The following is a 27,588-nucleotide window of genomic DNA, read 5'->3' as shown; positions in this document are numbered from 1 at the left end:
CAGATGACATGTTATACTTAAGTAACCCCCAAAATTTTACCAGAGAACTCTCATTGCCGACAAACAACTTCAGCAAAGTGGCTGGATATAAAATTAAGTCAAAGAAAAAAATCAGTAGCCCTACTTTATACAAATGATAAAGGGGCTGAGAAAGAAAACAGGGAAGCAGCACCTTTCACAATAGCCACAAATAATATAAAATACCTCAGTGCATCGCTAACCAAGCAAACAAAAGACCTGTATGATAAGAACGTCAAGTCCCTGAAGAAAGAAACTGGAGAAGATATCAGAAGATGGAAAGATCTCCCAAGCTCATGGATTGGTAGGATTAACTTAGTGAAAATGGCCATCTTACTAGAAAAAAAATCTACAGATTCAATTCAATTCCCATCAAAATTCCAACCCATTTTTTTTACAGATATTGAAAGAGCAATTCTCAATTTCATATGGAAAAACCCCAAATCCAGGATAGTCAAAATAATTATGAACAATAAAAGAACTTCTAGAGGTCTCTCCATCCTTGATCTCAAGCTGTACTACAGATCAATAGTAATAGGAAACTGTATGGTATTGGTACAGAAACAGACAGGTTGATCATTGGAATTGATTCAAAGACCCAGACATAAACCTACAGGGCTACAGACACTTGATTTTTGACAAGGAAGCCAAAACCATACCACGGGGGGGGGGGGAAGCATCTTCAATAAATGGTGCTGCTCTAATTGTCAGTCTACATGTAGAAGAATGCAAATTGATTCATATTTATCACCCTGTATAAAGCTTAAGTCTAAGTGAATCAAGGTCCTCAATATAATACCAGATACAATAAAATCTAATCGAAGAAAAAGTGGGGAATAGCCTTGAATACATTAGCACGGGAGAAAATTTCCTGACCAGAACACCAATGGCTCAGGTTATAAGATCAACAATTCATAAGATAAATGGGACCTCTTTAGACTTAAAAGCTTCTGTAAGGCAAAGGACGCTATCAATAGGACAAAACAGCAGCTCACAGACTGGGAAAAGATCTTCATTAAGCTTATATTCCACAAAGGGCTAATTTTAAAAATATATAAAGTATTCAAGAAGTTAGACTCCAAAAATATAACCCAATTAAAAAATGGAGTACAGAGCTAAACAGAATTCTCAATAGAGGAATCTCAAATGTACAAGAAGCACTTAAAGAAATGTTCTAAGTCCTTAGTCATCAGGAAAATGCAAATCAAAATAACTCCGAGGTTCCATTTTATACAAATCAGAATGGCTAAAATAAAAAACTCGAGTCACAGCAGATGCTGGAGAGGATGTGGAGAAAGAGGAACACTCCTTCATTGTTGGTGGGATTGCAAACTTGTACAACCACTCTGGAAATCAATCTGGTGGTTTTTCAGAAAAATGGAAATAGCTCTACCTGAAGACCCAGCTATACCACTCATGGGCATATACCCAAAAGATGCTCCATCATACCACAAGAACATGTGCTCCACTATGTTCATAGCAGCCTTATTTGTAATAGCCAGAAACCGGAAGCAAACCAGATATTCCTCAACCAAAGAATGGATACAGAAAATATGGTTCATTTACACAATAAAATACTGCTCAGCTATTAAAAACAATATCAGCATTTTGTAACCAAGTAGATGGAACTAGAAAATATCATACTAAGTAAGGTAATTCAGACCCAAAAGGACATATATAGCATGTAGTCACTGACAAGTGGATATTAGCTAAAAAGTACAGAATATCCATGATACAACACTTAGACTCAAAGAAGTTAAACAAGAAGAAAGGCCCAAGTGAGGATGCTTGAATCTCATTTAGAAGGGAGAACAAAATAGTCATGGAAGGCAGAGGGAGGAAGGGAACTGTATGGTAGAGGGGAGGGGGAGGAGAAGGGGGAGCAGGATCAGGTATGGAGAGAGATGAGAGAGGCCTGGAGTCCCAGCAGTATGAATTGGAATATGCAGCTGTTGGGAGTGGAGGTGGGCAGGGTAACATCTAGAAAGTCCCAGAGACCCAGAATAAGGAAGACTCCCAGAACTCAATGCAGTGACCTTAGCTGAAATGCCCGAAAGAGGGGATATGGAACCTGAAGAGACCACTCCAGTAGCCAGACAGGACTCCCAGTAGAGGAGTGGGTGCACCAACCCACCTGTAAAACTTTTGACCCCAAATTGCTCCTGTCTAAAAGAAATACAGGGACACAAGTGGAGCAGAGACTGAAGGAACGGCCCAACCTGGGATCCATCCCATGGGCAGGCACCAATCCCTCACACTACTACTGATGCCATGTTGTGCTGCAGATGGGATCCTGGCATGGCTGTCCTCTGAGAGCCTCTACCCAGCAGCAGACTGAGACACATGCAGAGAGCCACAGCCAAGCATGGGATGGAGGTCAGAGACTCCTATGGAAGAGTTAGGACAAGGATTGAAGGAACTGAAAGAGATGGCAACCCCATAGGAAGACCAGCAGTGTCAACTAAGCTGGGCCCATGGGAGCTCCCAGAGACTAAACCACCAAGAAAAGAGCATACACTGGTTGACCCAAGGTCCCAGCATATATAGAGAGCAGAGGGCTGCCTTGTCTGGTCTAAGTGGGAAAGGATGGGCCTAATCCTGTAGAGACTTTTTGCCCCAGGATGCTGGGCACCAGCTCAGAGGTAAAGGGAGTGGAATGGAGGGAAGAACTCTATGAGGGGGGGACTGGGGAGGGGAGCAGCAGTTGGGATGTAAATAAATAATTAATAAAAAAGAAAAAAATAAGCTCCTGAAAGGAAGAACTGGTATCATATATCTCTTTTTTATAAAAATATATTTACCTATTATTATTGTTATTATTATTATTTCATGTTTGCATACTTGATGTGGGGGGGCAGTACACTTTACTGAGTGTGTGGAGGTCAGAGATAACTTTGTGTAATTTATTTTCTCCTTCTCCTTTTCACCTGAGTTCCAGGGATGAAACTCAGGTTGCTAGGCATGTGTGCCAAGCACTTTGTTTGTTGAGCCATCTTGGCAGCCCTTATATACAACTTTGTATCTTTGATACCAAGCACAGCAGCAACCTCAAAGTTATGGAATAAAATGAGTGTTGTTGAATAAACTAATTGTTAGTGAGAAGGTAAAACAGAAATTTACCATTCCCATCAGAATTTGATTCTTCCTGTCTTTGGAGTAAATGTTCTTTGCCATAAACCTAATGGAATAGAGAATCAGAAAGAAAACATGATATATTATAAACATGAAACTGAGGTATGTTTCTTATATAATTATAATATGATATGAATGTTTAACAAATATTTCTTATTTTTATAGGTTTAAAATGGGCAAATTGTTTCATAAATCCAAACTTCTGGTGTTCTTAACAACACTACTCTCTTGCAACATTAAATATCAAGAAAAAGCCAATATTTTTCACTACTAAAGAGTTTTATTTCTTACACAGAACTAATGTATCATGATGAAGAGAAAAAATGTTAAATTAGAATTACTTAAATTAGAAGTTGAGAGTATGAGATAAATGAGTATACACATACACACACACACACACACACACATATTTGTGAAAAATCTACCAGTAAATTTCAGAACTGTGCTTATATTTAAAAGATAATATTATTAAGAGAATATTTTCTTGAACTTTATAAAGATCTCTAAAACAGTGGAAACCATAAACAAATCATTTTCTCCTTTGAGAAGAAATGCAAATCTCTCTTGACCTAAGAGATACGCATTGGACTTTTGACTGTGAGCCTTGAATAATCTACAACTTGACCAAAAACAGTTTTGGCATTTCCAAGCTTTTTTTTTCCCCTAACAGTATAAAGACTTTTCTAAAAGATATGAGGAAAGGAAAGATAGTGAAAGGCATTTTGACAGCATGCAGTGCATATAGTTCAGTAACACTAGATTATTAAAGGAGAGTTAATGCTAGCATCTATGATTCCAGAGCTCTGAGTGCAGCCTGGCCAACAGAATGAAACCTTTTCTCAACAAAACAAGAGAAATAACATAAAACAACACACAATAGAACATGGAACACCAAATAATTAAAACACAAAATCCATTTCTTTGCATATATAATTGGCAACAGAATCTGACACTTCTAGAGAAATTTTAATCCAGCAACATGGCTACTCTGGTAAGAGGCCACATCTAAAGATCTAGATCTGTGTGATCTGGCTAGAATACAGACACACTATACACTTTTAATTCCTCTGTTGGAATCCTTTAGTACATACCTTTAATCCCAACCAATGTTGTCTAATTGAGGGGCAGAAAAAGTGACAAATCAGAGAAAGATTTGACAGAATGAGTCAGAGATAGGATACACCCAAATCTCAGGAGGGCAGCACAGGAAAGAGAAGCGCGGGGAGAGTCAGTGAGTTGGGAGTCAGTGCAGTAGAGTTGAGTTCTTTCGTGAGTTCATGCAGTTTAGTGCAGGTCAGCTGAGGCAATTAAAGCCAGAGAATAAGGAGATAGAAGATTAGAACAAATTGCTGGAGTTAGTTTGAGGCCAAGCAGGAATTCAGTGAGAAGCCAAGAGGAGTCAAAATGAATCAGTCAGTTTGGAGAGGAGTTTGAGCCAAAACATCTGAGTTGAACCAGCCAGCAAGAGTTCAGAAAGAAGTAGAAAGGGTGAGCATATTCAGCGCTAAGCCTGTGAGACTACAATTAAATCAAGCAAATAAGTTACTTTTACAGCCACTAACCATGGAAATGAAGAAAAGGTGAAAAAAAAATTATGAGGTTAAGAGATGGCTGGGACAATGGGGGTTTCCTCTGACTACATGGAGTTGACCAACTCCCACTTCTTTTTGGTTGATTGCTCTCATGTTTTCAACCTTGCCAGGGGCACAGTTTGTTCTTCATGTGAATTCTTAAAAAAAATAAAAATCTTTGAATGGGCAGGTCTAGAAGCTGCATGTGAGGTCTGTTCTGAGTTCTTCATGGCTCCTCCCATCTGTTGCCCCAGTTCTCCTACAAAGTAGCCAGGATACAGTTTAGCATGTGTTTCTAATCAACCTCTCCCAATCTCTGCCCAATTTCTTTTTACCACATTTGTTCAGGTTTTAATAAGCTTTAACTTTCTATATCCTGTCACAAATGAAGTAAATTCTTTGGGAAGAGATTAGGATGCTATCTATTGTATTGCTTGGTTCTCTCTCAAGGCAAAAGATGTAAGATCTGGGGCTGGAGACAGTGGGACTCTTCTAACTGAAACCTGGCTACAGTAGCCTTAGGTCTTCAAGTGCCTCTCCCTTACCTAAATTGATATGGGACAAGCTAAGGCAAGAATGATCAGGGCCCAGGTATTGAGTGGTACAGCACCAAGATAAAAGCTCTCGCCAAAGGCTCAGGTTTGAGTAACAGGATTATTTGTCCTTTTCTCTGCACTCACCTTGAACTTAGCCTTAGCTAATTGGAGGCAAGATTACCCATGCCTTGTTCCTCCTAGGAAGACATCTCTGGTAGCTGTGAGATGGGTGTCATGCATTTCTTGGGCTGCAGCATTCTGCAGTAGTATTCTGTCTTACTGAGCTAGTGGGACAAGGACAGTTTGGATTCACAGACTTGCTATTTACGATGAATCTGAGGATTTTTTGAACAGGCTCTTGTTCATCTCCTATGTACCCTTAGACTGTTAACAGTTACTTTCTCTGCATTGTTAAGCAGTGTTCCCAGTTTGCTGCACACTTTGCTGCTTGGTTCGTCTCTCAGCACCATTTACTTTCATTCATTTATGTACTTTTAGATTTTCTTGGTTTTTTTCAATTTTTTAAAATATAATGGATGCATTTTGTAAGCATTCTCAAATAATTTCAAAATAGAGGAACTATAAATGAAATTCAACATGGCATTTTAATAAGACCTGCCTCTCACCTATCAAGGATCTTTTGAGTTTTGTAAACAGCAAATAATATGAACAGAGTTCTATTTATTTTTTTCTGAGGAAAAATGAGAACATGTGACTGTCCACTCTTCCATTCACATTTAACCCCCCCCCATTACATTAATCAAGATTTACCTCTTGTGTGTTACTCTGGCAGTTTGCTAGGATGGTATTTCTTTCCCTCTTTGTTTTCAGATACTTTTCCTTGTTTCTTGCCTGGTAAAAGAGTATTTTAAATTAGTATTTAATGACCATATCAAAGAAAATAAAAATACAGACATTTGAGACTCACTTCCTAGGAATTGGCATAGTGTCCCATTCCCTCCCACTCACCACAACTGTGCACACTAGATGTAAGCAAAGCAAACACAGATTCTATGAAAAAGTAATTGGGGTTTTAGAATTGTTTCCTATCCCCAGGAGCAGAGATTACTCCATATCTGCACAATAAAAACTTGTGGTTCTTACATAGCATGTCCACAGCTTTGGTTTTGTTCCCCAGAACACATGCAGGCAAACTCAGAATTATTTTGGTTCTATAACTGTTAATGTACTGCCCATTCTTCATTTTAAAATGATAAGCCTGTTATAATTTCTGTTCCACTATTGTGGGTGTATGTTAAAAACTTGCCTTATTTTACACCCATTCTTCATTTTAAAATGATAAGCCTGTTATAATTTCTGTTCCATTATTGTGGGTGTATGTTAAAAACTTGCCTTATTTTACAGGTTCTGATCCAGGCCCAGTGAAGTCATGATGAGGGGGACCAATAACCATGCCTGGATGAGACTCTGGGTAGTTTGGAAAGGGAACAAGTACTAATAAATTTACCATTTATTTAGCAGAAGTTAATCACTGTGGCCTAGAGGTGAACCGTGGAAAGCTAAACCCCTGCTTCTAAATGTTTTGTCCTCTGTAGTAGGATTATGCACCCCTAGCCTAGTTTGCTATAAAGCTCTGTAGAACCTCTCATGAAAAGTGGAATATCTCTCCATTCTCTTAATGTTGAGTGTGCCTGGCTATGTGACTTACTGTGCCTAGTGGAATGTTAGTGGAGATGGTCTATGACCTGGTTATAATAATATAGATGGTTGCTGGAGGAAACATGGCTGCCAATGGGCTGATATTGTACAACTATTCTTTTCATACAAGGGGCTTTCATCATGGGAGTTTTACACTGGGTACTCTCTTGTTGAAGGAAATAAAAACCATATTATTTAACAGAACTAAATCTGAATTTTGAAAACAATACCACAGACCCTATCATTCTTATCAAAGTCAAATATCAGATCCCAAGAATGAGAAAATAAAGGCTTACTATAAATTGCTAGCATTTTGCAGTTGTCTGTCACACAGTGAAAAGCTTATTCCCCCACTTTCTTACATGTCATCTCTTTCTTTAGTAAGCTCATGCAAGCTGCGATCTCCATAGACACTCCGTAATTGCTTTCTTAGGCGTCTATCCTCATCTAGGGAGTCATAGATTTACCTATCTGTTGCGTCACTCTCTAAGCTAGGATACAAGAAGACACAGGGATAGGTTTTCTGACTCATTGTTTTCACTGCTCTGTTCCTAGAACTCAGGCAGTGTGCCTAGTACATAGCGTGAGTCCAATAGTAAGAATAAATGTGTAATTAAATATATGATATTGGGTTAATAAACAAGTGAGGTAAATTAGGTCACCATATCTGACATTAACAAGTAGTGTGACATTTTAAAATTAACTTCACTCCTTGGATATTAATATTTTCATTTATGAAATAAAAGAATTGGAATAAAAATTCTAGGATTTAAAGATAATGCACATAATAAGAAAAAACAATTATACAGTAATGATAAAAGCACAAACCTTCTTCTTGGTTGTTAGTAACAATATCAGTGTACCTGCATAACATATCCACACTGACACTAAACTTTTAATCATACCTGAGAGGTCACCTTGAGAAGGTAAGTCTGAGTGTCATTGGACTCTGAGCTGTCAGAGCCTCGACTACTAAAAGAAGAAAACAATAACAATTACAGTTTTCAGAACGTAAAATTTCCATGTCACTTCTACTTTATCATCTTATTTTAATGGACAGTTCTAATTAGACAGAGAATGATATTTACAAAAGTTTTTTTATTATTTGGTGGTCTCATACAATGTAGAAATGGTATTTCTACTTTCTGAATGTACAGAAGGTGCATATGTTTGGGGGTGTGCTGCTGGGATGTAAGCACCCTGAAAGGATGACTGCTTTTCTGTCTGCCTCATTATTATGTCATCGTGAGACTCAAGTGTTCTTTGTTAATAAGGAAACACATAAGTGATGGATTTGTGTAGTTCTCCAACTCATATGGCCATCATGGCTCTTAAAAATTTTACATCACTACACTTCTATTATACCTAAAGATAATTTAAGGGCCATCAAAAGAATAGGACCTCAAGGGAAAAAAACGGTCAAACACAAATCTATTTCTAATTATAATTGCTTAGTACAGTGGCAGCAAAATTTATTTACTTGAGTGGTTTACAGAAATGCATAATAGTTATTTCACAGTTTCCTCCTGCACAACTTCCTTTAGCTTCTTATGCTACAAGAGAATTTGTTACAATTGATAGCAAATTTATTGTTTAGTAGCTGACTTAACAAATTCTGTAAGTTTTGAAAACTTTATAAAGACATGTATCTTTCACCACTACAGCATCAAACAGTTTCGCTGACTCAAAAGTCCTGTTTGATTATCCATGACTGTCTCCAGAGAACCCCTGGCAACCAACGACCCTTCCTTTCTCCCTCTAGCTTTGTCTTGCCAATCATGTCACACAGAGTACATTGCATAGCTTTATCAGACATCTTTCATTTCCCAGGATTGTTACCACGACTGAGGCAGACACGTTAGTGGCAAACTCCTAGATTGATATACCACTAAAGGTTTTTGAACAAAGTTAGGAAAGCCTAGAGGCATTTCTGTCCACTATCTTTGGGATGAATCTGAGCATGTTTGCCACCTTTAGGATGCAAATTGAGCATGTCCCAAAGTGTTCCTGTCTGCCATTTTTCCCTTTTCATATCTGCCTCATACCCTGGGTCACAAATGCCCCAATGGGTCTGCCATCATTCTTTCATGAAGCATGACATTAAACTGAGCATGGTCAAGAATCTACTCCTTAACTGAGCATGCTCAGGGAAGTGTCCATCCTTATAGTGCTTTCTAATATTAATATTTATAGGCTTTCTAAGTAAAATTCCCACACTGCCTTTGAAGAAGGCACTGCTTTTGACTCTCCTTACCTGCTAGAGGTAGCAAATCTTTCTCAGTTATTATTTCTTGGCCATTGTTTTGACTTTGTTCTCATCAAGATGAAACCCATTTGATGTGGTTGAGATATGGACTCAAGTTTCTGTTCTGTTTTATCTTTATGGTTTGACAACTCACTTATTTTTAATCATTGGATAATAGTGGATTATATGGACACACTTAAAAAAAAAGTCATCCATCTATTGGAAGGCATCTGGTTGCTTCTAGTTTGGGCAATTATAAATAAAGCTATTATGAAATCTGTGTGGACTCTTTTCAGTTTGTTCGGTTTAAAAACCCAAGAACCAAGGATGAGCTGGTATGTAGTAGTTTCATGACCCAGTCATGCAATTATGGCTGATTTGTCTAAGGGTGGAGAATCCATAGGGACAATTCTAGTGTGGCTACATTTCCTACATGGTTAAGATGGCATACCTCCTTATTGTAGTGGAAGTTACATGAGTGATAAGATATGCAATCAAGGCTGAGACATCTGAGAGAGGAGCAAACCCAGTGACCAATTTCTTCTAAATGGTATGAAGTGACATGTCTCCTTGATGAATGGCATCTATCACACAAGTATGAAGATACCCCCAAATGCTGATGGACTAGAAATTATAGTGGCATCCTTGAAACTAGCATGCAGTAGACAGTAGGAGGGTGGTAATTGCAGGCGGTAGGAGAAGGAGGAGGTAGCGAAACACTTATAAATTTGGTACCAAGTGGACCTAAGGCCTAAATTTCAGGAGGGAGAGCGAGCACTGTGCTTTCCTGGACTTCATCTCTACAAAGCAAGGTACATAAAGGGCCAAAAGGACAAACAAGGGGAATATTTCATACATTACACTGGTTGGAACAGAAATTGGGATGAATGGGTTCCAGAAAGCAGAGCTCTTAAATACATGCACACAAATTTGCAGAAACAGAGAACTTTAAAGGGCAATCAGTCAGGAGCAAGGCAACCAGAGGGCAAGAGGAGAGTGGCTGGCTGCTCCTGGTAAGAAGATATCTGGCCTGCAATGGAAAAATAACGTGACAACAAAAAGGGACAGGCAGAAACCTCCAGGAAAGGGAGATGGTGACAGGACCATGAGACACCTCAGCCTCCTGGGAAGAAGAGGGCCCAAGTAGATCCAGCTGTTGGAAATGAAGACAAATTTATGGACAGGGTTGAAGGTAAAGATTCCTGAAAGCTGACACCATGGCTGTGGATGATGGGGCTTGATCACCAGGTAAACAATCTCAGTAAATGTGGCGCTCCATGCACCTAGGACATGGGTGCATCAGCGCGATCTGTGAGAATTTCAGCATACTGCAGTCTCTCAAATTTTCATGATCTCCTCAAGTACCTGGCGAAGCATTCTGCACCTTTGTTCAGGGCCAGTGATTACGAAGTGGTTCCTCCTGAGACTCATCGGAAAGCCGCGTGAGGGGCGTGCTCTCACTCATGTTTGGATCTCTGTAAACAGAGTTTGGTTCTTAGTCCTTCTGCACAAATGATGTACTTTGAAGATGTTAGTGTACAACAGCATTGGTGTTTGTCTTCTGTTTGATTTTAAACAGAGAAAATAAAGACCACTCCTTCTTTTCTATTTCTATTTTTTCTTTTTTTTTTTTTTAACTTAAAATTTTCTACCGGTGTATTTGATAATGGACAACAAATGTGGTATAAGCAGTGGTCCTTAACCCTCCTAAAGCTGTGGCCCTTTAATGCAGTTCCTCATGTGGTGGTCACTCCCAACCTTAAAATTAATTTTTGTTTTATGATATTCAGGATATCTGATATGTGACCCCCGAAGGGGTCATGACCCATACAAGTTGAGAAACAGTGCTGTAGAGTGTTTTATTGCCTAATGGACACAGTTCCTTTTTTAATGCTAGTAATGTTCCTTTGACACTATGCACGTTTATAATATGTGTTACTGCTCATTGACAAAATGCTGATTCCTAGTGCCTAAGGTTCATTTAAGTATATGCATCAGAACACGCATCCATTTGTGCTTTTTTGTTAATAGTGCTTAAAGAGCCCATTCTTTGTAAGTTAGCCATGTTGTTCCTTAGGCATGTTATCTTTGCTCAATTGTTGCAGAATGGTGGTGGGGTCATGGTTTTTGTATTTCTGTCTAATGTGTGTTTTAATAATTATATGCAATACATTGTGTAGCTATGGTTTTATAGAAAACTCACATCTGTAGGAGTTGTTTTCAGATCTACAGTATTTTTTTTCTTTTAATTTCAAAAATAAAAAAGTATCATGTATGGGACAGGATTGTAAGGAGGATGTGACATCAGTTGTGTGGCCTTTGCTGTGGATAAGACAAGCAACTAAGACTGATATGTCTATCCATAAAGAATTTGCTCAACTAAGGGAGGAATTTTAAGTAAAAGACACGTGGGTGCTATTTTTCATGTTAGTTATGATTTTGCAGGAAAAGTGGAAAATATGAGAGAATAAGATGAAGTGATAGAAGATAGATCAACCTTTAGCATAGAAGGGAACAGCATGAAAATGAAGGCCTTAATAGGCCTTTATAGGAAACATGGCGATTTTTAGCAAATATTCTGCGTCTGAACACTATTGTCTGCCAATCAAATATGATGAGCCTGTTCACCTGTCTTCTAACTATTTTGTGATCATGTACATTGATTACTGATGTGGAGGGAGATTTCACATTTTCAGTGTGCAGTGGCTACAATGGAAACTCACAAAAGGTGAGGTAGCTGGGAGTAAGTGACTGTTGCTGTGGAATGGTGACTCCATGCTATATAATTCCATTTGAGGCTCAGGGGACAGCACAGAAGAGATGATGGGACAACTATAAGAGCCAGGGAAAACGACAGAGTGTTGCAAACTATTTCCTCTGAATTAAAACATTTCTTCTGGAAGGAGATTTATCAGACTCAGGAAGCTAAGGCCTAGGGAGGTCATGAAACTTACAAGGCTCAGGAAACTCAGAACGTTACAAAAGCCACAAACCCCTACTTCAGATTTGCTAAGAAGTCAGCTTCTGGGAAGGAGGCTTTCTTTGGTAAAGGTACTAGCAGAAGTGGTCAGGGGCTACTATGGATGCAAATTCGGTGAGTTGTCAACTGTGCTGGATAGGGCCTTTGGTGCTGCAGCAGCCTTTGAGGCACATATACTTCTGTTAGTAATTTCAAAATGCGTTCACAGGCTCACCAGCTAAATTCAAGTCAAATGATTCCTTAGTCTGTATTGGGATGAATAGAATTTTATTCACATCTCCCCAGGAAGAGTCACTCAAAATAACCCCACCCAAAAGAGAGGTCCTATGTTCCCACATTTTTACTAGCATTTAGTATTGCCAGGGTTTTGGATTTTAAGAAATTCTAAAAATGTTTGTTGTGGCGTTTCATTGTTTTAATTTGCAATTTCCTAATGATGCATATTAAACTTTCATTGGTTTTTTTCCTTTATTAGTTTTAAAACTTATTCTTTCATTGTTTTAGATCTTAAAACATGAGTAACTGTATATTTTCTATCCTTATTCCATATAAAAGATATTATTCTTCCTATACAAAACTTTTGTGTGCTTTGCCTCTTATTACAGACTATCAGTGTATACAGATTTTCCTTATTTTTGCATAAAATTTCACAGTCTCAACATCTATCATTGTTGATGGACTATTTAAAAATGACATATAGTTTTAATGGCAATTCTAAGCCAGCATAAGAGAAGCAAGATCAAGTATTTTAATGTACAAAGAAATCTTCTATTATCTAGCACCATAAAACACTACACAAACAAAGTGTGCTGTCTAGAATGATTCTTGTTTTTTTTTTTTTTAGAAAGGGTATCAATATGTTGTTCAGGCTAGCCTAAAATTTATCATCCTCCTGCTTTGGATTCCAAGTCCTGAAATTGTAGCGATGTACCATCATACCTAACTAGAAGTGCTTTTTAAACATCTTGGCTCTCTTTGCGAAATTGAGATAGTACTTTGTTTTCCTATCTCCGATATACTTATCAAGAAGAATCTATAAAATGTGGAATTATCTGGTTGATATCTTTCCTTTTGGAAATTGTATAAAACCTAATACACAGTAAAGACGCTTCACTCTTGAAATGCAGAATGAATACTCTACATCCTACATATGCATATCTGTCTTTAAAAAAGAGGAACATGAAAATTACTACATGCTTTTACTTGAGAACTGAAAAGGGTTCAGAAGCTTCCAAATACTTGTGGAACTTAGTATGTATAAGGCATAGCTGTAGTTTGTGATTAAGAAAGCAAGAGTGCACTAGCAGCAATAGGTGAAAATATGTGAAGAACTGTAACAATAAGAACTAACAGAAGAGTTGGTGGAGAGAACTTAGCATTTGTGGCTGACAGAACTGGACAAAAATTGTATCACTATTCACACATGGTTCTTAAGTCATGAGTAAAATTCCATTAGATTATCTGAAACTTAATGGTTACTGCAAAACTAACAATAAAAATGGATATAAAATAGTACTATTTTTATGCACTATCATTCACTTTTAGAAGAATAATTATTAAACAGAAAATGGTATTCTCATAAGGCAATTAGAATTCTCAACATAGACTTCCCTCTTGCTCATGTCATAAAATTTAGGTTGTTTTTTCAAGACAAGGCTTTATTAATTATTATTAAAAATTGTTGATATTTTTATTTGAAATGTTAAGTCAGTATTAGACAATAGTTAACTTTCTGTCTAATTGTGGCATCCTTCTATATAACTTCAGGAATTTCTCACACAGTGAGCCACTCGAGGTCTACCTTAAGTCACCCTCAGCCTACCTAATTATATTATGTTTCAGTATCTCTGCCCTAACAGTCTCCCGTCCTCCTCTCTCTGGAAGAAGAAGAATGAGCAAGGGCCAGGGCAAAGACAAAGACAAACTCTGCAGAGTCCCAGTCCCAGCAACTTAATTGGACCTTATCTGTTGTAGTTCTCTCATCTTCCGACTGCCTCACGTTTTGAATCCATCAATAGAATGAACTGTTACAGGCCTTTTGATCTAATCCTCTCTTCAAATGTCCCATAAGTTATACTCACAGGTATGCTTTACTAATCTTAAAGATGTCTCTCAAGAAAATCAATTTAACAATCAGAATTAATCTCACAATAGTCAACTGATATCCAACCAAGGCATCAAGGGTACATACCAGGAAAAAGATAACCTTCTCAGCAGCTGGTTCTAAGAAACTGTGGATTTACATTCACAAGAATGAAATCGCAAATACACTTATAATGCAAATACAAACTCAAACTGATGTAGCAGCTGCCATTAAAAATAGTATCGAGGTTCTTTAGAAACTAAAATATAGTACTAGTAGGTGATCTGCTAATAAATCCGACTAATACAAATGATATACCATTACTGGACATCAATCCAAAAATCTAAATCTAGAGCTAGTACTAACATGTTTAATGCAACATTCTCCAAAATAGTACCCAATCTATCTATTTAGGTAGCTAAAATAATCTAATTCATAGCATCAGAGGATGGTGGTTATTAAGAACAGAAGCAAAAGAAATGCAAGTTACTAATTAATAGACATGAAGGTCAGTTAAGGAGTAAGTTCTAGTATTCCATATACAATATTGTACTGTAGAAAAATCATCAGCAATACATTGTCAACTTAAAATTTCATTGAAGGTAGTGCTCTTTTAAGAGTTCTTAACATCTGAAATTTAATTGTAAAGAACAAGTGTACTACTCCGCTGTTTAAGGGAACAAATAAACCCAAATCAAAACAATCCCTAAACAGCTCTGAGAGAAGAAGCCCCTTCTGCATGACGTGAGTGCTTCACCATATGTTCCTGGGCAATACGACTCTTGGAATTTTATATGTGAGACCTACAACACTATACTGGGCTTGCTAGAAAGGGCACACATAGTAAAACAATACAACAAACTGTACTTTTACATTGGCAATCAAATGCTTGATTCTTACTCAGAGGAGATGAGAATGTATCACAGAACAACTTGCAGAAGGATGCTTACAGAGGTTTTATTTATGATGCTGACACTTGGCAGCAAATAAGTATTCTTCAGGTGAGTGGATAATTCTGGTATATTCAGACAATGCTTACTATTTACAGCTAAAAAAAAATAAATGTGCCATTATACCATGAAAAGAACAAAGGAATTTTGTAAGCATGTAAGTAGGTGATACAAGGCAGTTTGAAAAGCTTATATGCTATACATACACTTCATGCCAGATGACACTCCGGAAAAGGCAAAACTAAATAGACAACGATAGAGAGCTGTGGTTGCCAGTGGTTAAGGGAGAAAGAATAAATGGAGGCATGAGGCCACACAGTGAAGATACCCTGCTTTATACTATGATGGTAGGATACATGTCATTATAAATTTGTCCAAATCCACAGCATGTGAAACTACTTTCTGACTGGAGTATCTGCTAATGTGGACTGTGGACACTGGGTGACAACTGGGTGTTAATAAAATTCACTGAAATATATATCACTCTGGGATGTTGATAACAGGAGGAGAGGTCCTGGATGTATAGGAATAGGGGATATATGCTAAACACATCTCTAATGTCTACTTGGTTTTGCTGTAGATATAACATTTCCTAAATGATAAATAGAGGCAATGTAAGACAATTTGGGGTGTCTTTCACATATAGTAAGCACATGGCACATGACAGTGCTTATTATTGAATAAATCAAATGAAGCCTTGATATATTTGACCAAAATAACACACTTGTGAAAACTTTCCCTAATATGAGTCAGAATTTTCTGTGTAGAACCGACAGTAACATCCAAGTAGTATAAAAATAGCTTAGTAAAATAGTGTAACAAATTATGTCAATGTTCTTGACTTACCTAGACTCTACATCCAAAGAGATTTCTACTAGAGAAGCATCTGTATTGTCAGAGACTCTTTCGAAGTTCATATGTTTTTCCATTTCTTCCAATTCTTTCAAGCACTGATAATACTAAGAAAAAATTATAAATGAGTTAATTATAAGAATAACATTACTTTCTAATTAAGCTAATTGACTATTTAGATGTATCAATAGTAATAGTCACAGGGTGATTACCACACACACCCAAACCCAGAAAACCATTAGACTATTAAAAAGGGAAAGCTGCTGTAGGACAGCAGACAGACCATTTATGTGATAGCCTGAATCTGATACTTATCCAAATTGAGTTGACTTACTTTGCTCCGGTCAGGATCACAATAGTCCAATAGAGAATCACAAAAATGATATCCCATCGACTCTAAGTCTTTCGTGCTGAAATGAGTGCCTCGTTTATTGCCTAAAACATCACAAAATCGATTCACCTTGGAGAATGAGTTACTAATTTTTCTTGTTATGATAAGTCTAAATTGTGAGACACTATAAATAAAACATAGGTATGATTTCCACTTTCTATCCTTTCAATTTTCTACTCTGGAGTAGGTCAGTTAATAGCTTAATGCTTTTGCTCATTTCTTTTTGGGGCAAAGCTTATTCAAAGCTTATGTGTTGTGAGGCAGAAGAAAAGTCAGTAAGACAGTTTTAGTTATGGTTATCAATTATTAACAGTGATGATATCTACTCTGAGAAAAATTCCATGAGAATATTTTTCATTATTATGAATGATGTTACCTCAGTTTAAGGTCACACAAAAAGCTAGGGGATCACTAGGCATGGTGACATATGCCTTTAGTTCCAGCAACTCAGAAGACAAAGGGAGACTCAGAAGACATTTTTGAATTTGAGGTAAATCTAGTCTACCTAGTGAGTTCCAGGACAGCCAGGGCTATGAAGAGACTATGTCTCAAAACAAAAACAAAGAACAAAGAAAAACCTAGGTAGAGATTACATATGTCAGATTCCAGCATTTTCCTTTTTCAAAATGGAAACTGTTCTTTTATGTAGCCTAAGCTGACCATGAACTCAAGATCTGCCTGTCTTTGTCTCTTGAGTGCTGAAATTATAGGTAGGTACCATCATACAACCTAGATGTGAAACCTTTTCTAAGAGTGCTAAAGACATTATAAAACAGAAGACTTCACTAGTACATGCTCAGTATGATAAAGATCTTCCTTATGAGAGAACACAGAGCATGGTTCCATTTCCAGTTGGAGGAACTAAAGGCTCCCTTTCAAATATAAATTGACAATAACCAATGAGTGAATGAAGCAACCAACTCAAGAAATAGACAAGGCAGAATATCCAGTCTATTTTTGCTCTGCAATCAACAAATCAAATAAAAACATTTAAAGCATATTGCTTTTTCCTGACATCATTTGGAACTCCTGTTTTTAAAAGCCCATAAGAACAAAAAGAACAACTATTTGTTGTACATCCCAGAACATTCTTTTATAAACAAAGGGACATGATGACGTAAGATACCCCACAAGAGAAGTTTATTCATTTTGCCTATAGAACTGATCAAATGTAAGTATGCAAGAACATGCTCACCACTCAACTGTCCATATCATTAATCTTAGAGCAAATCCTAGCTTTGATTCACTGTTCCAGAAGGGGTCATCAAGGACATTTACCCAGAGTAGATCCGCAGAAGGTGGCCTCCAGGGTGAAGCTGTTCCTGATGCCCATCTTCCACATTACAACCCTTCCTGTCCCCTCTTTGCTTTTCTGAACGTTAAACTTGCAAGCTGAGAAGGAAAACTGAGAAGCAGTGGTTAAAAATGACACATGTACTTTTTGGGAAGAGTGTAAGAAGGAGCAAGTAGGCAGTCTCTTTTCTTCATTATCGTTACATGCAGATACCAGGGTCAGCTTCTTTTTCTTTGATTTTATTGTTACATACAGATACATATTAACAAATATAGGGGGGACATGGGTGGGGTTCAAGGGAGAGTAGCTGGGAGTGACTGGAGGGGAAAAGGAGGGGAGAAAGTGATATAATTATATTCCCATTAATTTAAGTGGATACAAAAAGAACAAAAATTAAATGGAATCTCTGCAAAAATTTTAATTCTCAAAGCTGAAGGTACTATGTTTTATTTCCTGATCAATTAAAAATAACTATTTTTATTTTATTGTTTGAGACAGGATTTCCTGTAGCCTAGGCTGACCTCTAATTCCCTGTGTGGTTCAGACTCTACTTCCAAGCTGGGAAATAACTCATTTTAAGGATGATGTACTTATATTTCAAGAAATAGAAATTGTAACCCCAATAATAAATATACTTTTATCATCATAGAACATGTCCCAAATAAGCTTACTAAGCTTTGCTCCTATTAGTTCAGGATGATATACTTTTAGGAACACTTCTTGTTTCGTTGCTTGCTTGTTTTTTTTCTTTTCTGAGACAGTGTCTTGTTGTATAGCCCAGGTTAGCCTCATACTCACGGCAATCATCCCTGGTGAGATTACAGATGTGTGCCACTGCACACAGAATCTTGAATTTTTAGTATGTTCTAGAAATTCTGCATGTTTCAGAATGAAGATTCATACGGTAGATTTCCAGAAATAGAATGAGGAGTCTGCTTTCATATGAAAGACCTTGTGGAGATGTCTTGAAATACTGTTTATAAAGAGATCACTGTTGCTTTGGTTTCTTTTACTAAGACAAGTGTCTACCAAGAGATTGAGGGATTCGCTTTTGAGCGCAAGGTTTATTTGTGTCCATTCTGTGAATTGTAATGAGCATCGAGCTTCCCTTAGTCATTAGCACCACCACCACCACCACAACTGGACACAGCGGCTCTCTCCCTGCTCCCTCCCTGCCCGGTCTCTTTAACTCCCCTCATGCTATTCCTTGCTGCCACACTCTTCTGCCATCACACTTCTCTGTCACTCACTATGTTTTGTGTTTTCATGACTACCCTCTAAATGGAATTGTGTTGGCAACCTTTTAAGACTGGCTTCCTTACTTTCGTATAATACCTTTTGAGATGTATCCAAGTTGTTGCATGTAGAAATATCCATTCTCTTTTATTACTGAGGGAATTCCATTGTGTGCCTATACTACATAAAGTCTACGTTTAGATTGTTTCACTTTTAGAAATTAAAGGAGTTCCTAAAAACAATTATATGTACATGTTTACATATGGATATGCTTTCAATTTTTTTCCCTATGGTTCCTCCCTAGGCATGGGACTGCTTGATCACATTATAACTGCACATTTAACTCTGTAAGCAAACTATTCTCTAAAATGCTGTGTCATTCAGTGTCCCTATGAACAATCTATGTGAGTTCCTGCTGCTCCAAAGTCTTACCACTGAGTATAGGTGACAATTCTTTAAAAGTAGTTGTACCTCCTCGTCATGTTTTTTTTTTTTTTTTCACTTATAGTTACCTGATGGCTAATGAAGTTAAATACCTTTTTCATATGCCTATTTAGCATTATATATGATTTTTAATAAGTATTGTGGTGATTTGAATGAAAAGAGGCACCATAAACTCTTAGGGAGTAGTGTTGTTGGAGGTGTGGCCTTGTTGGTATAGGTGTGGCCTTGTTAGAGGAAGTGTGTCACAGTGGGCTTTGAGGTTTCAGAAGCTCACACCAGACCAAATATCACTCTCTTTTTGCTTCCTGCTCATAGAGAACTCTCAGCTCCTTCTCAAACAGAATGTCTTCTTGCACATTGCCATGCTTCCCCCATGACAATAACCGACTAAATGTCTGAACTTTAAGCCAGCCCCAACTAAATATTCTAAGGGTTGCTGTGGTTATGGTGTTGCTTCATAGCAATAGAAACCCTTAGACAAGTATATATCTACTATCACTGCCATTTTATTGTAAAGCTGTTTTATTACTAAGTTATTCTAACTCTGAGATCTATGTAAGATATGAGATTGTAGATATTTTCCACCTACAGTACTTTATATCCACTTACAAAGACCTTTTAGAGGACAAAAATAAACTAATTTAAAGAAGTCTAATTTATCAGTTTATTAGGACTCAATGGCTCATGCACTTGGTAGGCATGTATATTAGCTTCTTTTCTAGTTGCTTTAATGCAATACCTGACAGAGGCAATGTTAAAAGCAAGTGTTTATTTTGGCTCACAGTGGAGTGTGACGTCCACCAAGGTGGAAAAGCATGGCGACAGAAATTCGAGCGGCAGTTCATATTGCCTCTACAGTTGGGCAGCAGAGGAAGCCAATGCCTGTGTTCAACTCACTTGCTTCTCATTCAGTATAGGTCCCCAGCCCATGAGGTACTGCCCATATTTTGTTTGGGACCTCTTACTCCAATTAAATTAATCTAGTTAAGCTTTCAAAGACATAACCAGAGGTTTCTCTCTTTAGTGATTTTAGATCCTGTCAAGTTGGCAATTAATAGAAACTATCATAATGTTCAGGAACTTTTTGGCCATCTTCATGTGATGAAAGCTTTATATCTAACATTTAAGATGTGAGGTTTAGGTGGAGTATGCTCTATGTGAAGTCCGATTGTTCCAATATTCTTTGCGACAGGTCCCCCTCAGCCTTCACAAGAAGCCATATGTATGTGGCTCTACGACTGGACTTGCTCTCAGTGTTCATGCACTTCCCTATGCTCATTGTCTAAATCACAGTTGTATTATGGTATCTGAAAATCTGATAGTGAGATTTCTTTAACTTTTTTCCAAAATTGATTTGCTAGGCCCAATTTCTTTGCATTACTTAGAACAACATAAATTTATTTATATTTGTAAACAATTATGGTTTGATGTTTTTGAAATTGTGTTATTTCTACATATCATTTAGGAGAATGAATACTGTTTATTGTCTCAATCCATAAAAATAGTACATCTCTCTGTTAATATGGATCTTTGTCCGCATTCTTAAGGTTTTAGCATAAAGATTTACACATTTTGTTAGACTTACAGTTACTCATTTTGAATTATGACAAAATAGTATTGTTTTAAATTTTAGCTTACAGCTATTTATTTTGACTATTTAAAAATCTGTACTGAACTTTTACCCTATAACACATTCTAAAATCACTTACTTATTCTAAAAGTTTATGTTGATTGAATTTCCTCTGTGGGCAGACATGCCTTTATAACTTCTTTGTAGTGAGCCTGCCTTCTTACCTTTACAACTTACAGAAGGATGTATGGAAAGAGTAAGTGTAGGGCTGAGACTGGAGCCCAGGGGAAGAGCACTCGCCATACATGTATGAGCCCCTGAATTCAGTTCCTAGTCCTGCCTTAACAAAGGAAGGAGCAACAAGAGGTATCCTTGTTTGATCTTATGAAGAAAAATCTTTTAAAAAGTCTTTTAAAAAGTTCAGTATGAATAGCATTATTGTATATATTTTTTTATTATACCAGAAAATATCTAATGTTTATTTGATAAGTTATTTTTCATTTTAATCCTTTGGATTTTTCATACGTGTATACAATGCATCTTGATCATAGCTATTCTTTACCCCTCCCTTCTAATTCCTGCAATTCCTCTTCTCCCTCTCAACCTCATCTCCTCTTCTTATATATTTTTATGTATTTCAAATAACATTTTGTTCATTCTTTGATAATTTCATAAATATATTTTGATAATATTTATTTCCCTCCACAAATTCCTCCTAGATCCTTCCTCTCTTCTCTACCCACCCAAGTTCATATTCTCTTCCTCTCTCTTCCTAACATCATCATCATCATTATCATCAACAACAAAAGCACAATGACAATAACCACAACACAACACAGCACAACACAACACATGGAGTTCAGCTTGTTATGGTCTACTATTCCTGGGTGTGGGGTCTGCCCTGGAATGTGGTCAATACACTAGGCATCAATCTATTGAAGAAAACCAACGTCACTCAGCAGCTGTTGATTACCAATAGCTCCTTAGTTAGGGTGATACTTCATGCCTACGCCCCTGCTTCATGTTGGGATTTTGTCTTGTTTGAACTTGAGCAGGTCTTATATGTGTTGTCACACTCTCTGTGAGTTAGTATGTGCATCTTCCCTGTTGTATCTGAACAATTCTGGTTCCTGGAAGTCGTCTACTACCTCTGGCTTTTACACTCTGTTCTTCTTCTACATAGATTCTTTTTTACTTTTGAAAGATTTATTTGTTGTTATATGTAAGTACACTGTAGCTGTCTTCAGACACTCCAGAAGAGGGTGTAAGATCTCATTATGGATGGTTGTGAGCCACCATGTGGTTGCTGGGATTTGAACTCAGGACCTTTGGAAGAGCAGTCAGTGCTCTTACCCACTGAGCCATGTCTCCAGCCCTCTTCTACATAGATTCTTGAGCACTGAGAGTGTGATACAGACAAGTCCTTAAAGGACGAGCATCACCAAGTCTCTTACTCTCTGCCTATTGATCAGTAGTGGGTTTCTGTGCTATTTAGCATCTAATGGGAGAAGAAGCTTCTCTGAAAAGGGTTGAACAATATAAGGATCTATGAGTATAGCAATATGTTATCAGGGATAGTTGTATTGCTATGCCCACTTAGCAGAATAATGGTAAGTTTCCTCCTAGGGCCCATGTCCTTGTTAGTACCAGGTCCTCTTTGGCACATGTTACCACATGATTATGGAGGCAAGAAAAAAATTTGTGGGAGTTCATTCTCTCTATCACTATGTGGGTCCCAGGTGTCAAACTAAGATCATTAAGCTTGGCAACAGGTGCCTTTTCCTGCTGAGGCGTCCTTCTAGTTAGTGTAGTAATTTTAAATATGGAATGGCATTCTGTGTCTCTTTTTAGTAAATCAATGTAATTTCTGAGAATATGGTATAAGTCTCTTAAATGTATTACTTAAAATATATGTACCAACCATTTAATGTTTTATAACAACCCATGAAAAAGCTTCATCAAATCATAAAAATCCCAAGGTTCTTGAGTAGATCCACTAGGATATCTCTTTCATTGTGCTTGTTTGCTTAATCTGAGGAATTAATCTTGAATTAGTAGTTTTTGTAATCTTTCTCTTTCTGGTCAGTTTTTGGGAAAGTTTTATCAGTCTTAATTGAGTTTTCCAGTATAAGCTCTGTTTTATTGATTTATTCATCATTTCTGTTCCCAACATCACCATGGTAGCTAACATGTGCCAAAGAGGATCTAGTGCTTAAAAGGACATGGGCCTCAGGAGGAAACTTATTATTCTGCTATTATTTTTTTTTACACTCCATATTTTATTTCCCTCCCAATCTCCCATCCACCCTCCAACTGTTCCACATCCCACACCTCCTCCCCACCCCTGTCTCCTCGTGGATATCTCCACTCCCCACCCCATCTCTAAACTCCCTGGGGCCTCCAGTCTCTTGAGGGTTAGGTGCATCATCTCTGAATGAACACAGACCCAGCAGTCCTCTACTGTATGTGTGTTGGGGCCCTCATATCAGCAGGTGTATGCTGCCTGCTTGGTGGCTATTTTTTTTTTTTTTGTCTGTTTCATTCTGCTTGTTTTCAGTTTAGTTTGTGTTCCAGTTTCTTACATAGAAACCCAGACTTGAAATGTTTTATTCTAAGTCTTTATTACTACAAATTTTATTCTAAGCACTACTACATTAGCTTAATTTCAGAATACTTTATAGGTAACATATTTCTAATCTTCCTTGAAATTTTCTCTTTGGCCTCTTTAGAATGTAGTTTAATTTCCAAGAGTTTGGACAAATTTTTCTTCTTTCATTGATTTCTAGTCTATTTTCCATACTTTATGATTTGAATTCTTTCTAATTTGTTAAGATTTATTTTAAGGCAGAATATGGTCTGTACTGATGACCATTCTATGGTAATCCATATGTCCACTGCAGAGCCGGGCCAGCAGTTGGTGTTTTGACTGGTCAGTAAAGAGCCAGCAGCCAATGACTGGGCAGGAGGACAGAGGCGGGACTTTTAGGATTCCCCAGCAAGAAACACACAGAGGGAAAAAGGGAATCCACTATGAGAGGAGAGTAGGATGGACCATGCTGGGAAGGAGCAGGAGGGTGAGACAACCGAAATGTAGGTGCAAAGGGAAAGCGGCCCCATGGGAGGACTGCCCAGAAGGAAATAAGACAGCAAAGATAAAATAGAGATTTACAAAATGTTAACTCTGGAATACTGGAGAGGAGGGTGTGCTAGCTGTAGGGAGGTTTGGAAGTGCCCAGCCCTTGAGCTAGTTAGGCCAGATTAAATATAAAGGTTGCATTGCGAGTCTTTCATTTGTGAATCCAGAGCTCTTGGGTGGGTGTAGAGCCACATGCGCACCCACTGGGGGCATAGAGTGACCCTTTAAATATTTACTGCATCATATATCACATATCCTGCTCTTCAGCAGAGTTGTTCTGTAACTGTCAATCAGATTCAGTTGGTGTTGGTCAGTTCTTACATAGCTCACCTGCTTTCTACCTACCTGTGTTTGTTTCCTGAGAAAAGCATTTCAAATCTCTAACTTTGCCTGCAGATTTGCACAAATGTTGTAACGAGAGATGTTTCAGATAGAATACAGAATTGGAAGTGTCTATATTTTAAGCAATCACTGTATTAGATGGAACATATGGTTAAATGTAGAGTAGTTGATTATGGTGTTCAAGAAACTGGTTCATTTCATGTAAGGCACAACTAGTTAGAGATTGAAAACTTTAAGTAACTTGTCACTAAGTATACACTACAATATCTTAATGAAATGGGATCATTTTATAGGAGTAATGAATTATACCTATGGGCTTACTTTCTCTGATCTTCCTTAAGGGATAAATATTCTTGGAGCATCAAACCTATTTCTTCTATTATGAGCTATTCCTATTAGACCTTCTTTTTTTTTTTTTTTTTTTTTTTTTTTTTTTTTTTTTTTTTTTTTTTTTTGGTGTGTTTTGGCTCCAATTATCCTAAGAAAGCCTTTAAGTATTTCCCAATAAGTCCTTATAATTAAAATGCTTGGTTAAGAACTTGAAGTCTACAGGGTTTTTGTTTGCTACATTAACTCATTTCTCTAAAAAAGTAAAATTATTTTTAATACTTTGGTAACTGAGCAGCTCCAACATTTTCAGTGTTTGCAAAAAATAAATATACTGTATTCCCTTCTAATTCTATATAGTTTTGAATATTTGTCATTAAATTTTCTTTGAAAAGTTTTGATAAATTATTGTAAATTTTGTAAGATCATGAACTTAAGTCTTTTAAACTTACATATTAAAAAGATATTTTAAAAAGTTCTTGAAAGTGATAATACAAATGACAAACAGAGGAAACTTAAGGTAAAATAGTGCTGGTCTTAGAATAAGGAATCTTTGTTTTGTTTTGTTTTGTTTAATATTTTCATATTATTTTGCCATTTAACAGTTCCCAATAGTAGTTTTTTTTCATGGTCAATTGTAAAAATGAGTCCAAAGAACTAAATAAAAAGCATATTAGCAACTAAAATGGCCTACTTGACTTTTGTATGTGAGCAACAAACATTTACTAAAGGGAAGTTAAACTCTTAAAGGTACGTACTATATTTGGGCAATTTTTGCTCAGCATGAGTGGAAAGATCCGTTGCTGTAAGTATAATCCTTTTGTTTTAGATCTGCTGCTACCATCACAACCATACATGAAAATGTTCTGTTTCCTACTATGGCCATGAAGATCACAATATAAAATAACCTCTCGTTTCTCCATTAACCTATGAAGAAGAAAAGGAATAAATCACTAAATTTTACCCCTGAATTTTCTTCTATTGATACAAATATAGATATACAAATATAATATCCAAATAAATAAATAGACCTTAGCTTTTACTATTTATGTTCTAGTTTTTCATAAGGACACATTTCTCCCCATCCCAAGATTCCTAGCAGACCTCTCTGCTTTGTACTCTGGTTTCTGTTGTACTCAGAACACAGATTGCCCTTCTTTTGACCATTACCTTAGCATACATTCTTTTTTACTAGAGTCTTCCTCCCTCATTGTTTAGTGTTCTCAGCATCCAGAACAAGCTTTGTGTCTCACTCCTGCCCACCCAGCAGCTCGGTGCAGAACTGAGATGGTTCTGGAACTCAGCAATCCCTTAGCTGTACCATTTCCATGTCACTTGTCTGGGAAGTTCTGTTAAGTTTGATTTTTAAGCTTGTTAAAGAAGGGAAATGTTTAGAAATCATCTACTACAGTGCTGTGCACACAAGCACCTAAGTATTTGATGAAAATTGAGTGTCTCAGAACTTGTTACTGGAAACTATTGTTAAGCTCTGAGATAGCATTCTGAGAAAAATGGTACTAAAATTTAAACTGAATTTTTATAATAAAATTCTAATAAATATTGAAAAGAAATTATCGTGTTTTCCTTAAGAGGACATGATTTATCTGTATGACTTAGCACTCACTTATTTTAAAGTAAAAATCAAACCTTTCAAACTGATGAAGAGGACTGTGAGGAGAGACTAACAGCGGTGCATGGCAGTAGTGTTGTGAGCATCTGTCGTTTTTGTCCTATTTTTGGCTTTGTATGGCATTTCTATATCACAATCAAAATTGCATATGTTACCTGTTATATCTAGAATGTTAACTATTAAAAAGTTAACAATGGTATTACAAATAGATATTTATAATGAATCAAAAATCACTTTTATTAAAAGCAATGGTTATGAAATTTAAAAATGAAATTTGATGTGCATTCACTTACTGATATTATTTGATAAAATCCATTTAACATAAAGGAATCAATACATCATTACAAGTTATTAGAATATCAGCTTATAAAGCATTGCTATCAAGTTTAATCCCTAAATATGAAGCATGCCATGTATTTTTAAGTACAATATTCATAAGTTTGGTGATATTCCAGTTTTCTATAAGTGCATCATTAGAGACTTATACATCTATATAGTTAATTCCAAAAGAAATGTTACCTGTGAAGTAAAGAAGAATATTAATATTTCTTCCCTTACATTAATTAAAATAACAGTTTGGATTTTCTTTTTTGTCCAAAGGTAGCTAAGTATTATAAATATTTTGTATTAAGCATCATCCTAAGTGTTTGCTCTTATTGAACATGCTTTAAGTATACTTAATATTGTGTATACTTACATCTGGTCACCTTCCTACACATATGTGTCTGTCTTCTTGTTTTTCTTGCCTGCTTTTCATTAGTTTTATTAAAGGTGTTTTTATTTCTTAGAATTCTTTCAGAAATTATTGAATTGGCTCCTCCTTTAACCTTTCTACAGGGCAATCTGAGAACTGAGACATTTAAATTAGCTTCCATACAGACAAGCCAAATTATATTGGCTTGTAATCCATCATGTGTCAGACCAGGAACTCTTAATGTTAAAAATCATTAATCGGACTTCATAGATAATGTATTAATCATTATGTCTTTTTTTTTTTTTTCTCCACGCAAATGTTTTTTTTTTTTTTTTTTAAAGATTTTATTTATTTATTATATGTAAGTACACTGTAGCTGTCCTCAAATGCCCCAGAAGAGGGAGTCAGATCTCATTAAGGATGGTTTGAGCCACCATGTGGTTGCTGGGATTTGAACTCTGCACCTTTGGAAGAGCAGTCAGTGCTCTTACCCGTTGA

At 36.8% G+C, this 27,588-nt stretch overlaps 1 protein-coding gene across 1 annotated transcript in view; it reads right to left on the bottom strand.

Annotated features, from left to right (window-relative positions):
* LOC110316594 (cytosolic carboxypeptidase 3) overlaps positions 1-27,588 on the bottom strand; it is a 55,476-nt gene that overhangs the window by 23,497 nt on the left and 4,391 nt on the right. Inside the window, exons 3-9 of the mRNA XM_021190998.2 lie at positions 25,525-25,693; positions 17,696-17,822; positions 16,361-16,461; positions 16,021-16,133; positions 7,822-7,888; positions 6,029-6,109; positions 3,139-3,196 (exon numbers count right to left, since the gene is read on the bottom strand). Coding sequence (XP_021046657.1) covers positions 3,139-3,196; positions 6,029-6,109; positions 7,822-7,888; positions 16,021-16,133; positions 16,361-16,461; positions 17,696-17,822; positions 25,525-25,693 — 716 coding nt within the window. The remainder of the gene's footprint in view (positions 1-3,138; positions 3,197-6,028; positions 6,110-7,821; positions 7,889-16,020; positions 16,134-16,360; positions 16,462-17,695; positions 17,823-25,524; positions 25,694-27,588) is intronic.

Source organism: Mus pahari, chromosome 2 (genome assembly GCF_900095145.1).
Source record: "Mus pahari chromosome 2, PAHARI_EIJ_v1.1, whole genome shotgun sequence".
Lineage (NCBI taxonomy): Eukaryota > Metazoa > Chordata > Mammalia > Rodentia > Muridae > Mus > Mus pahari.
Note: the sequence above shows the minus strand (reverse complement) of the source record. Positions and strands in the feature narration are given on the sequence as shown.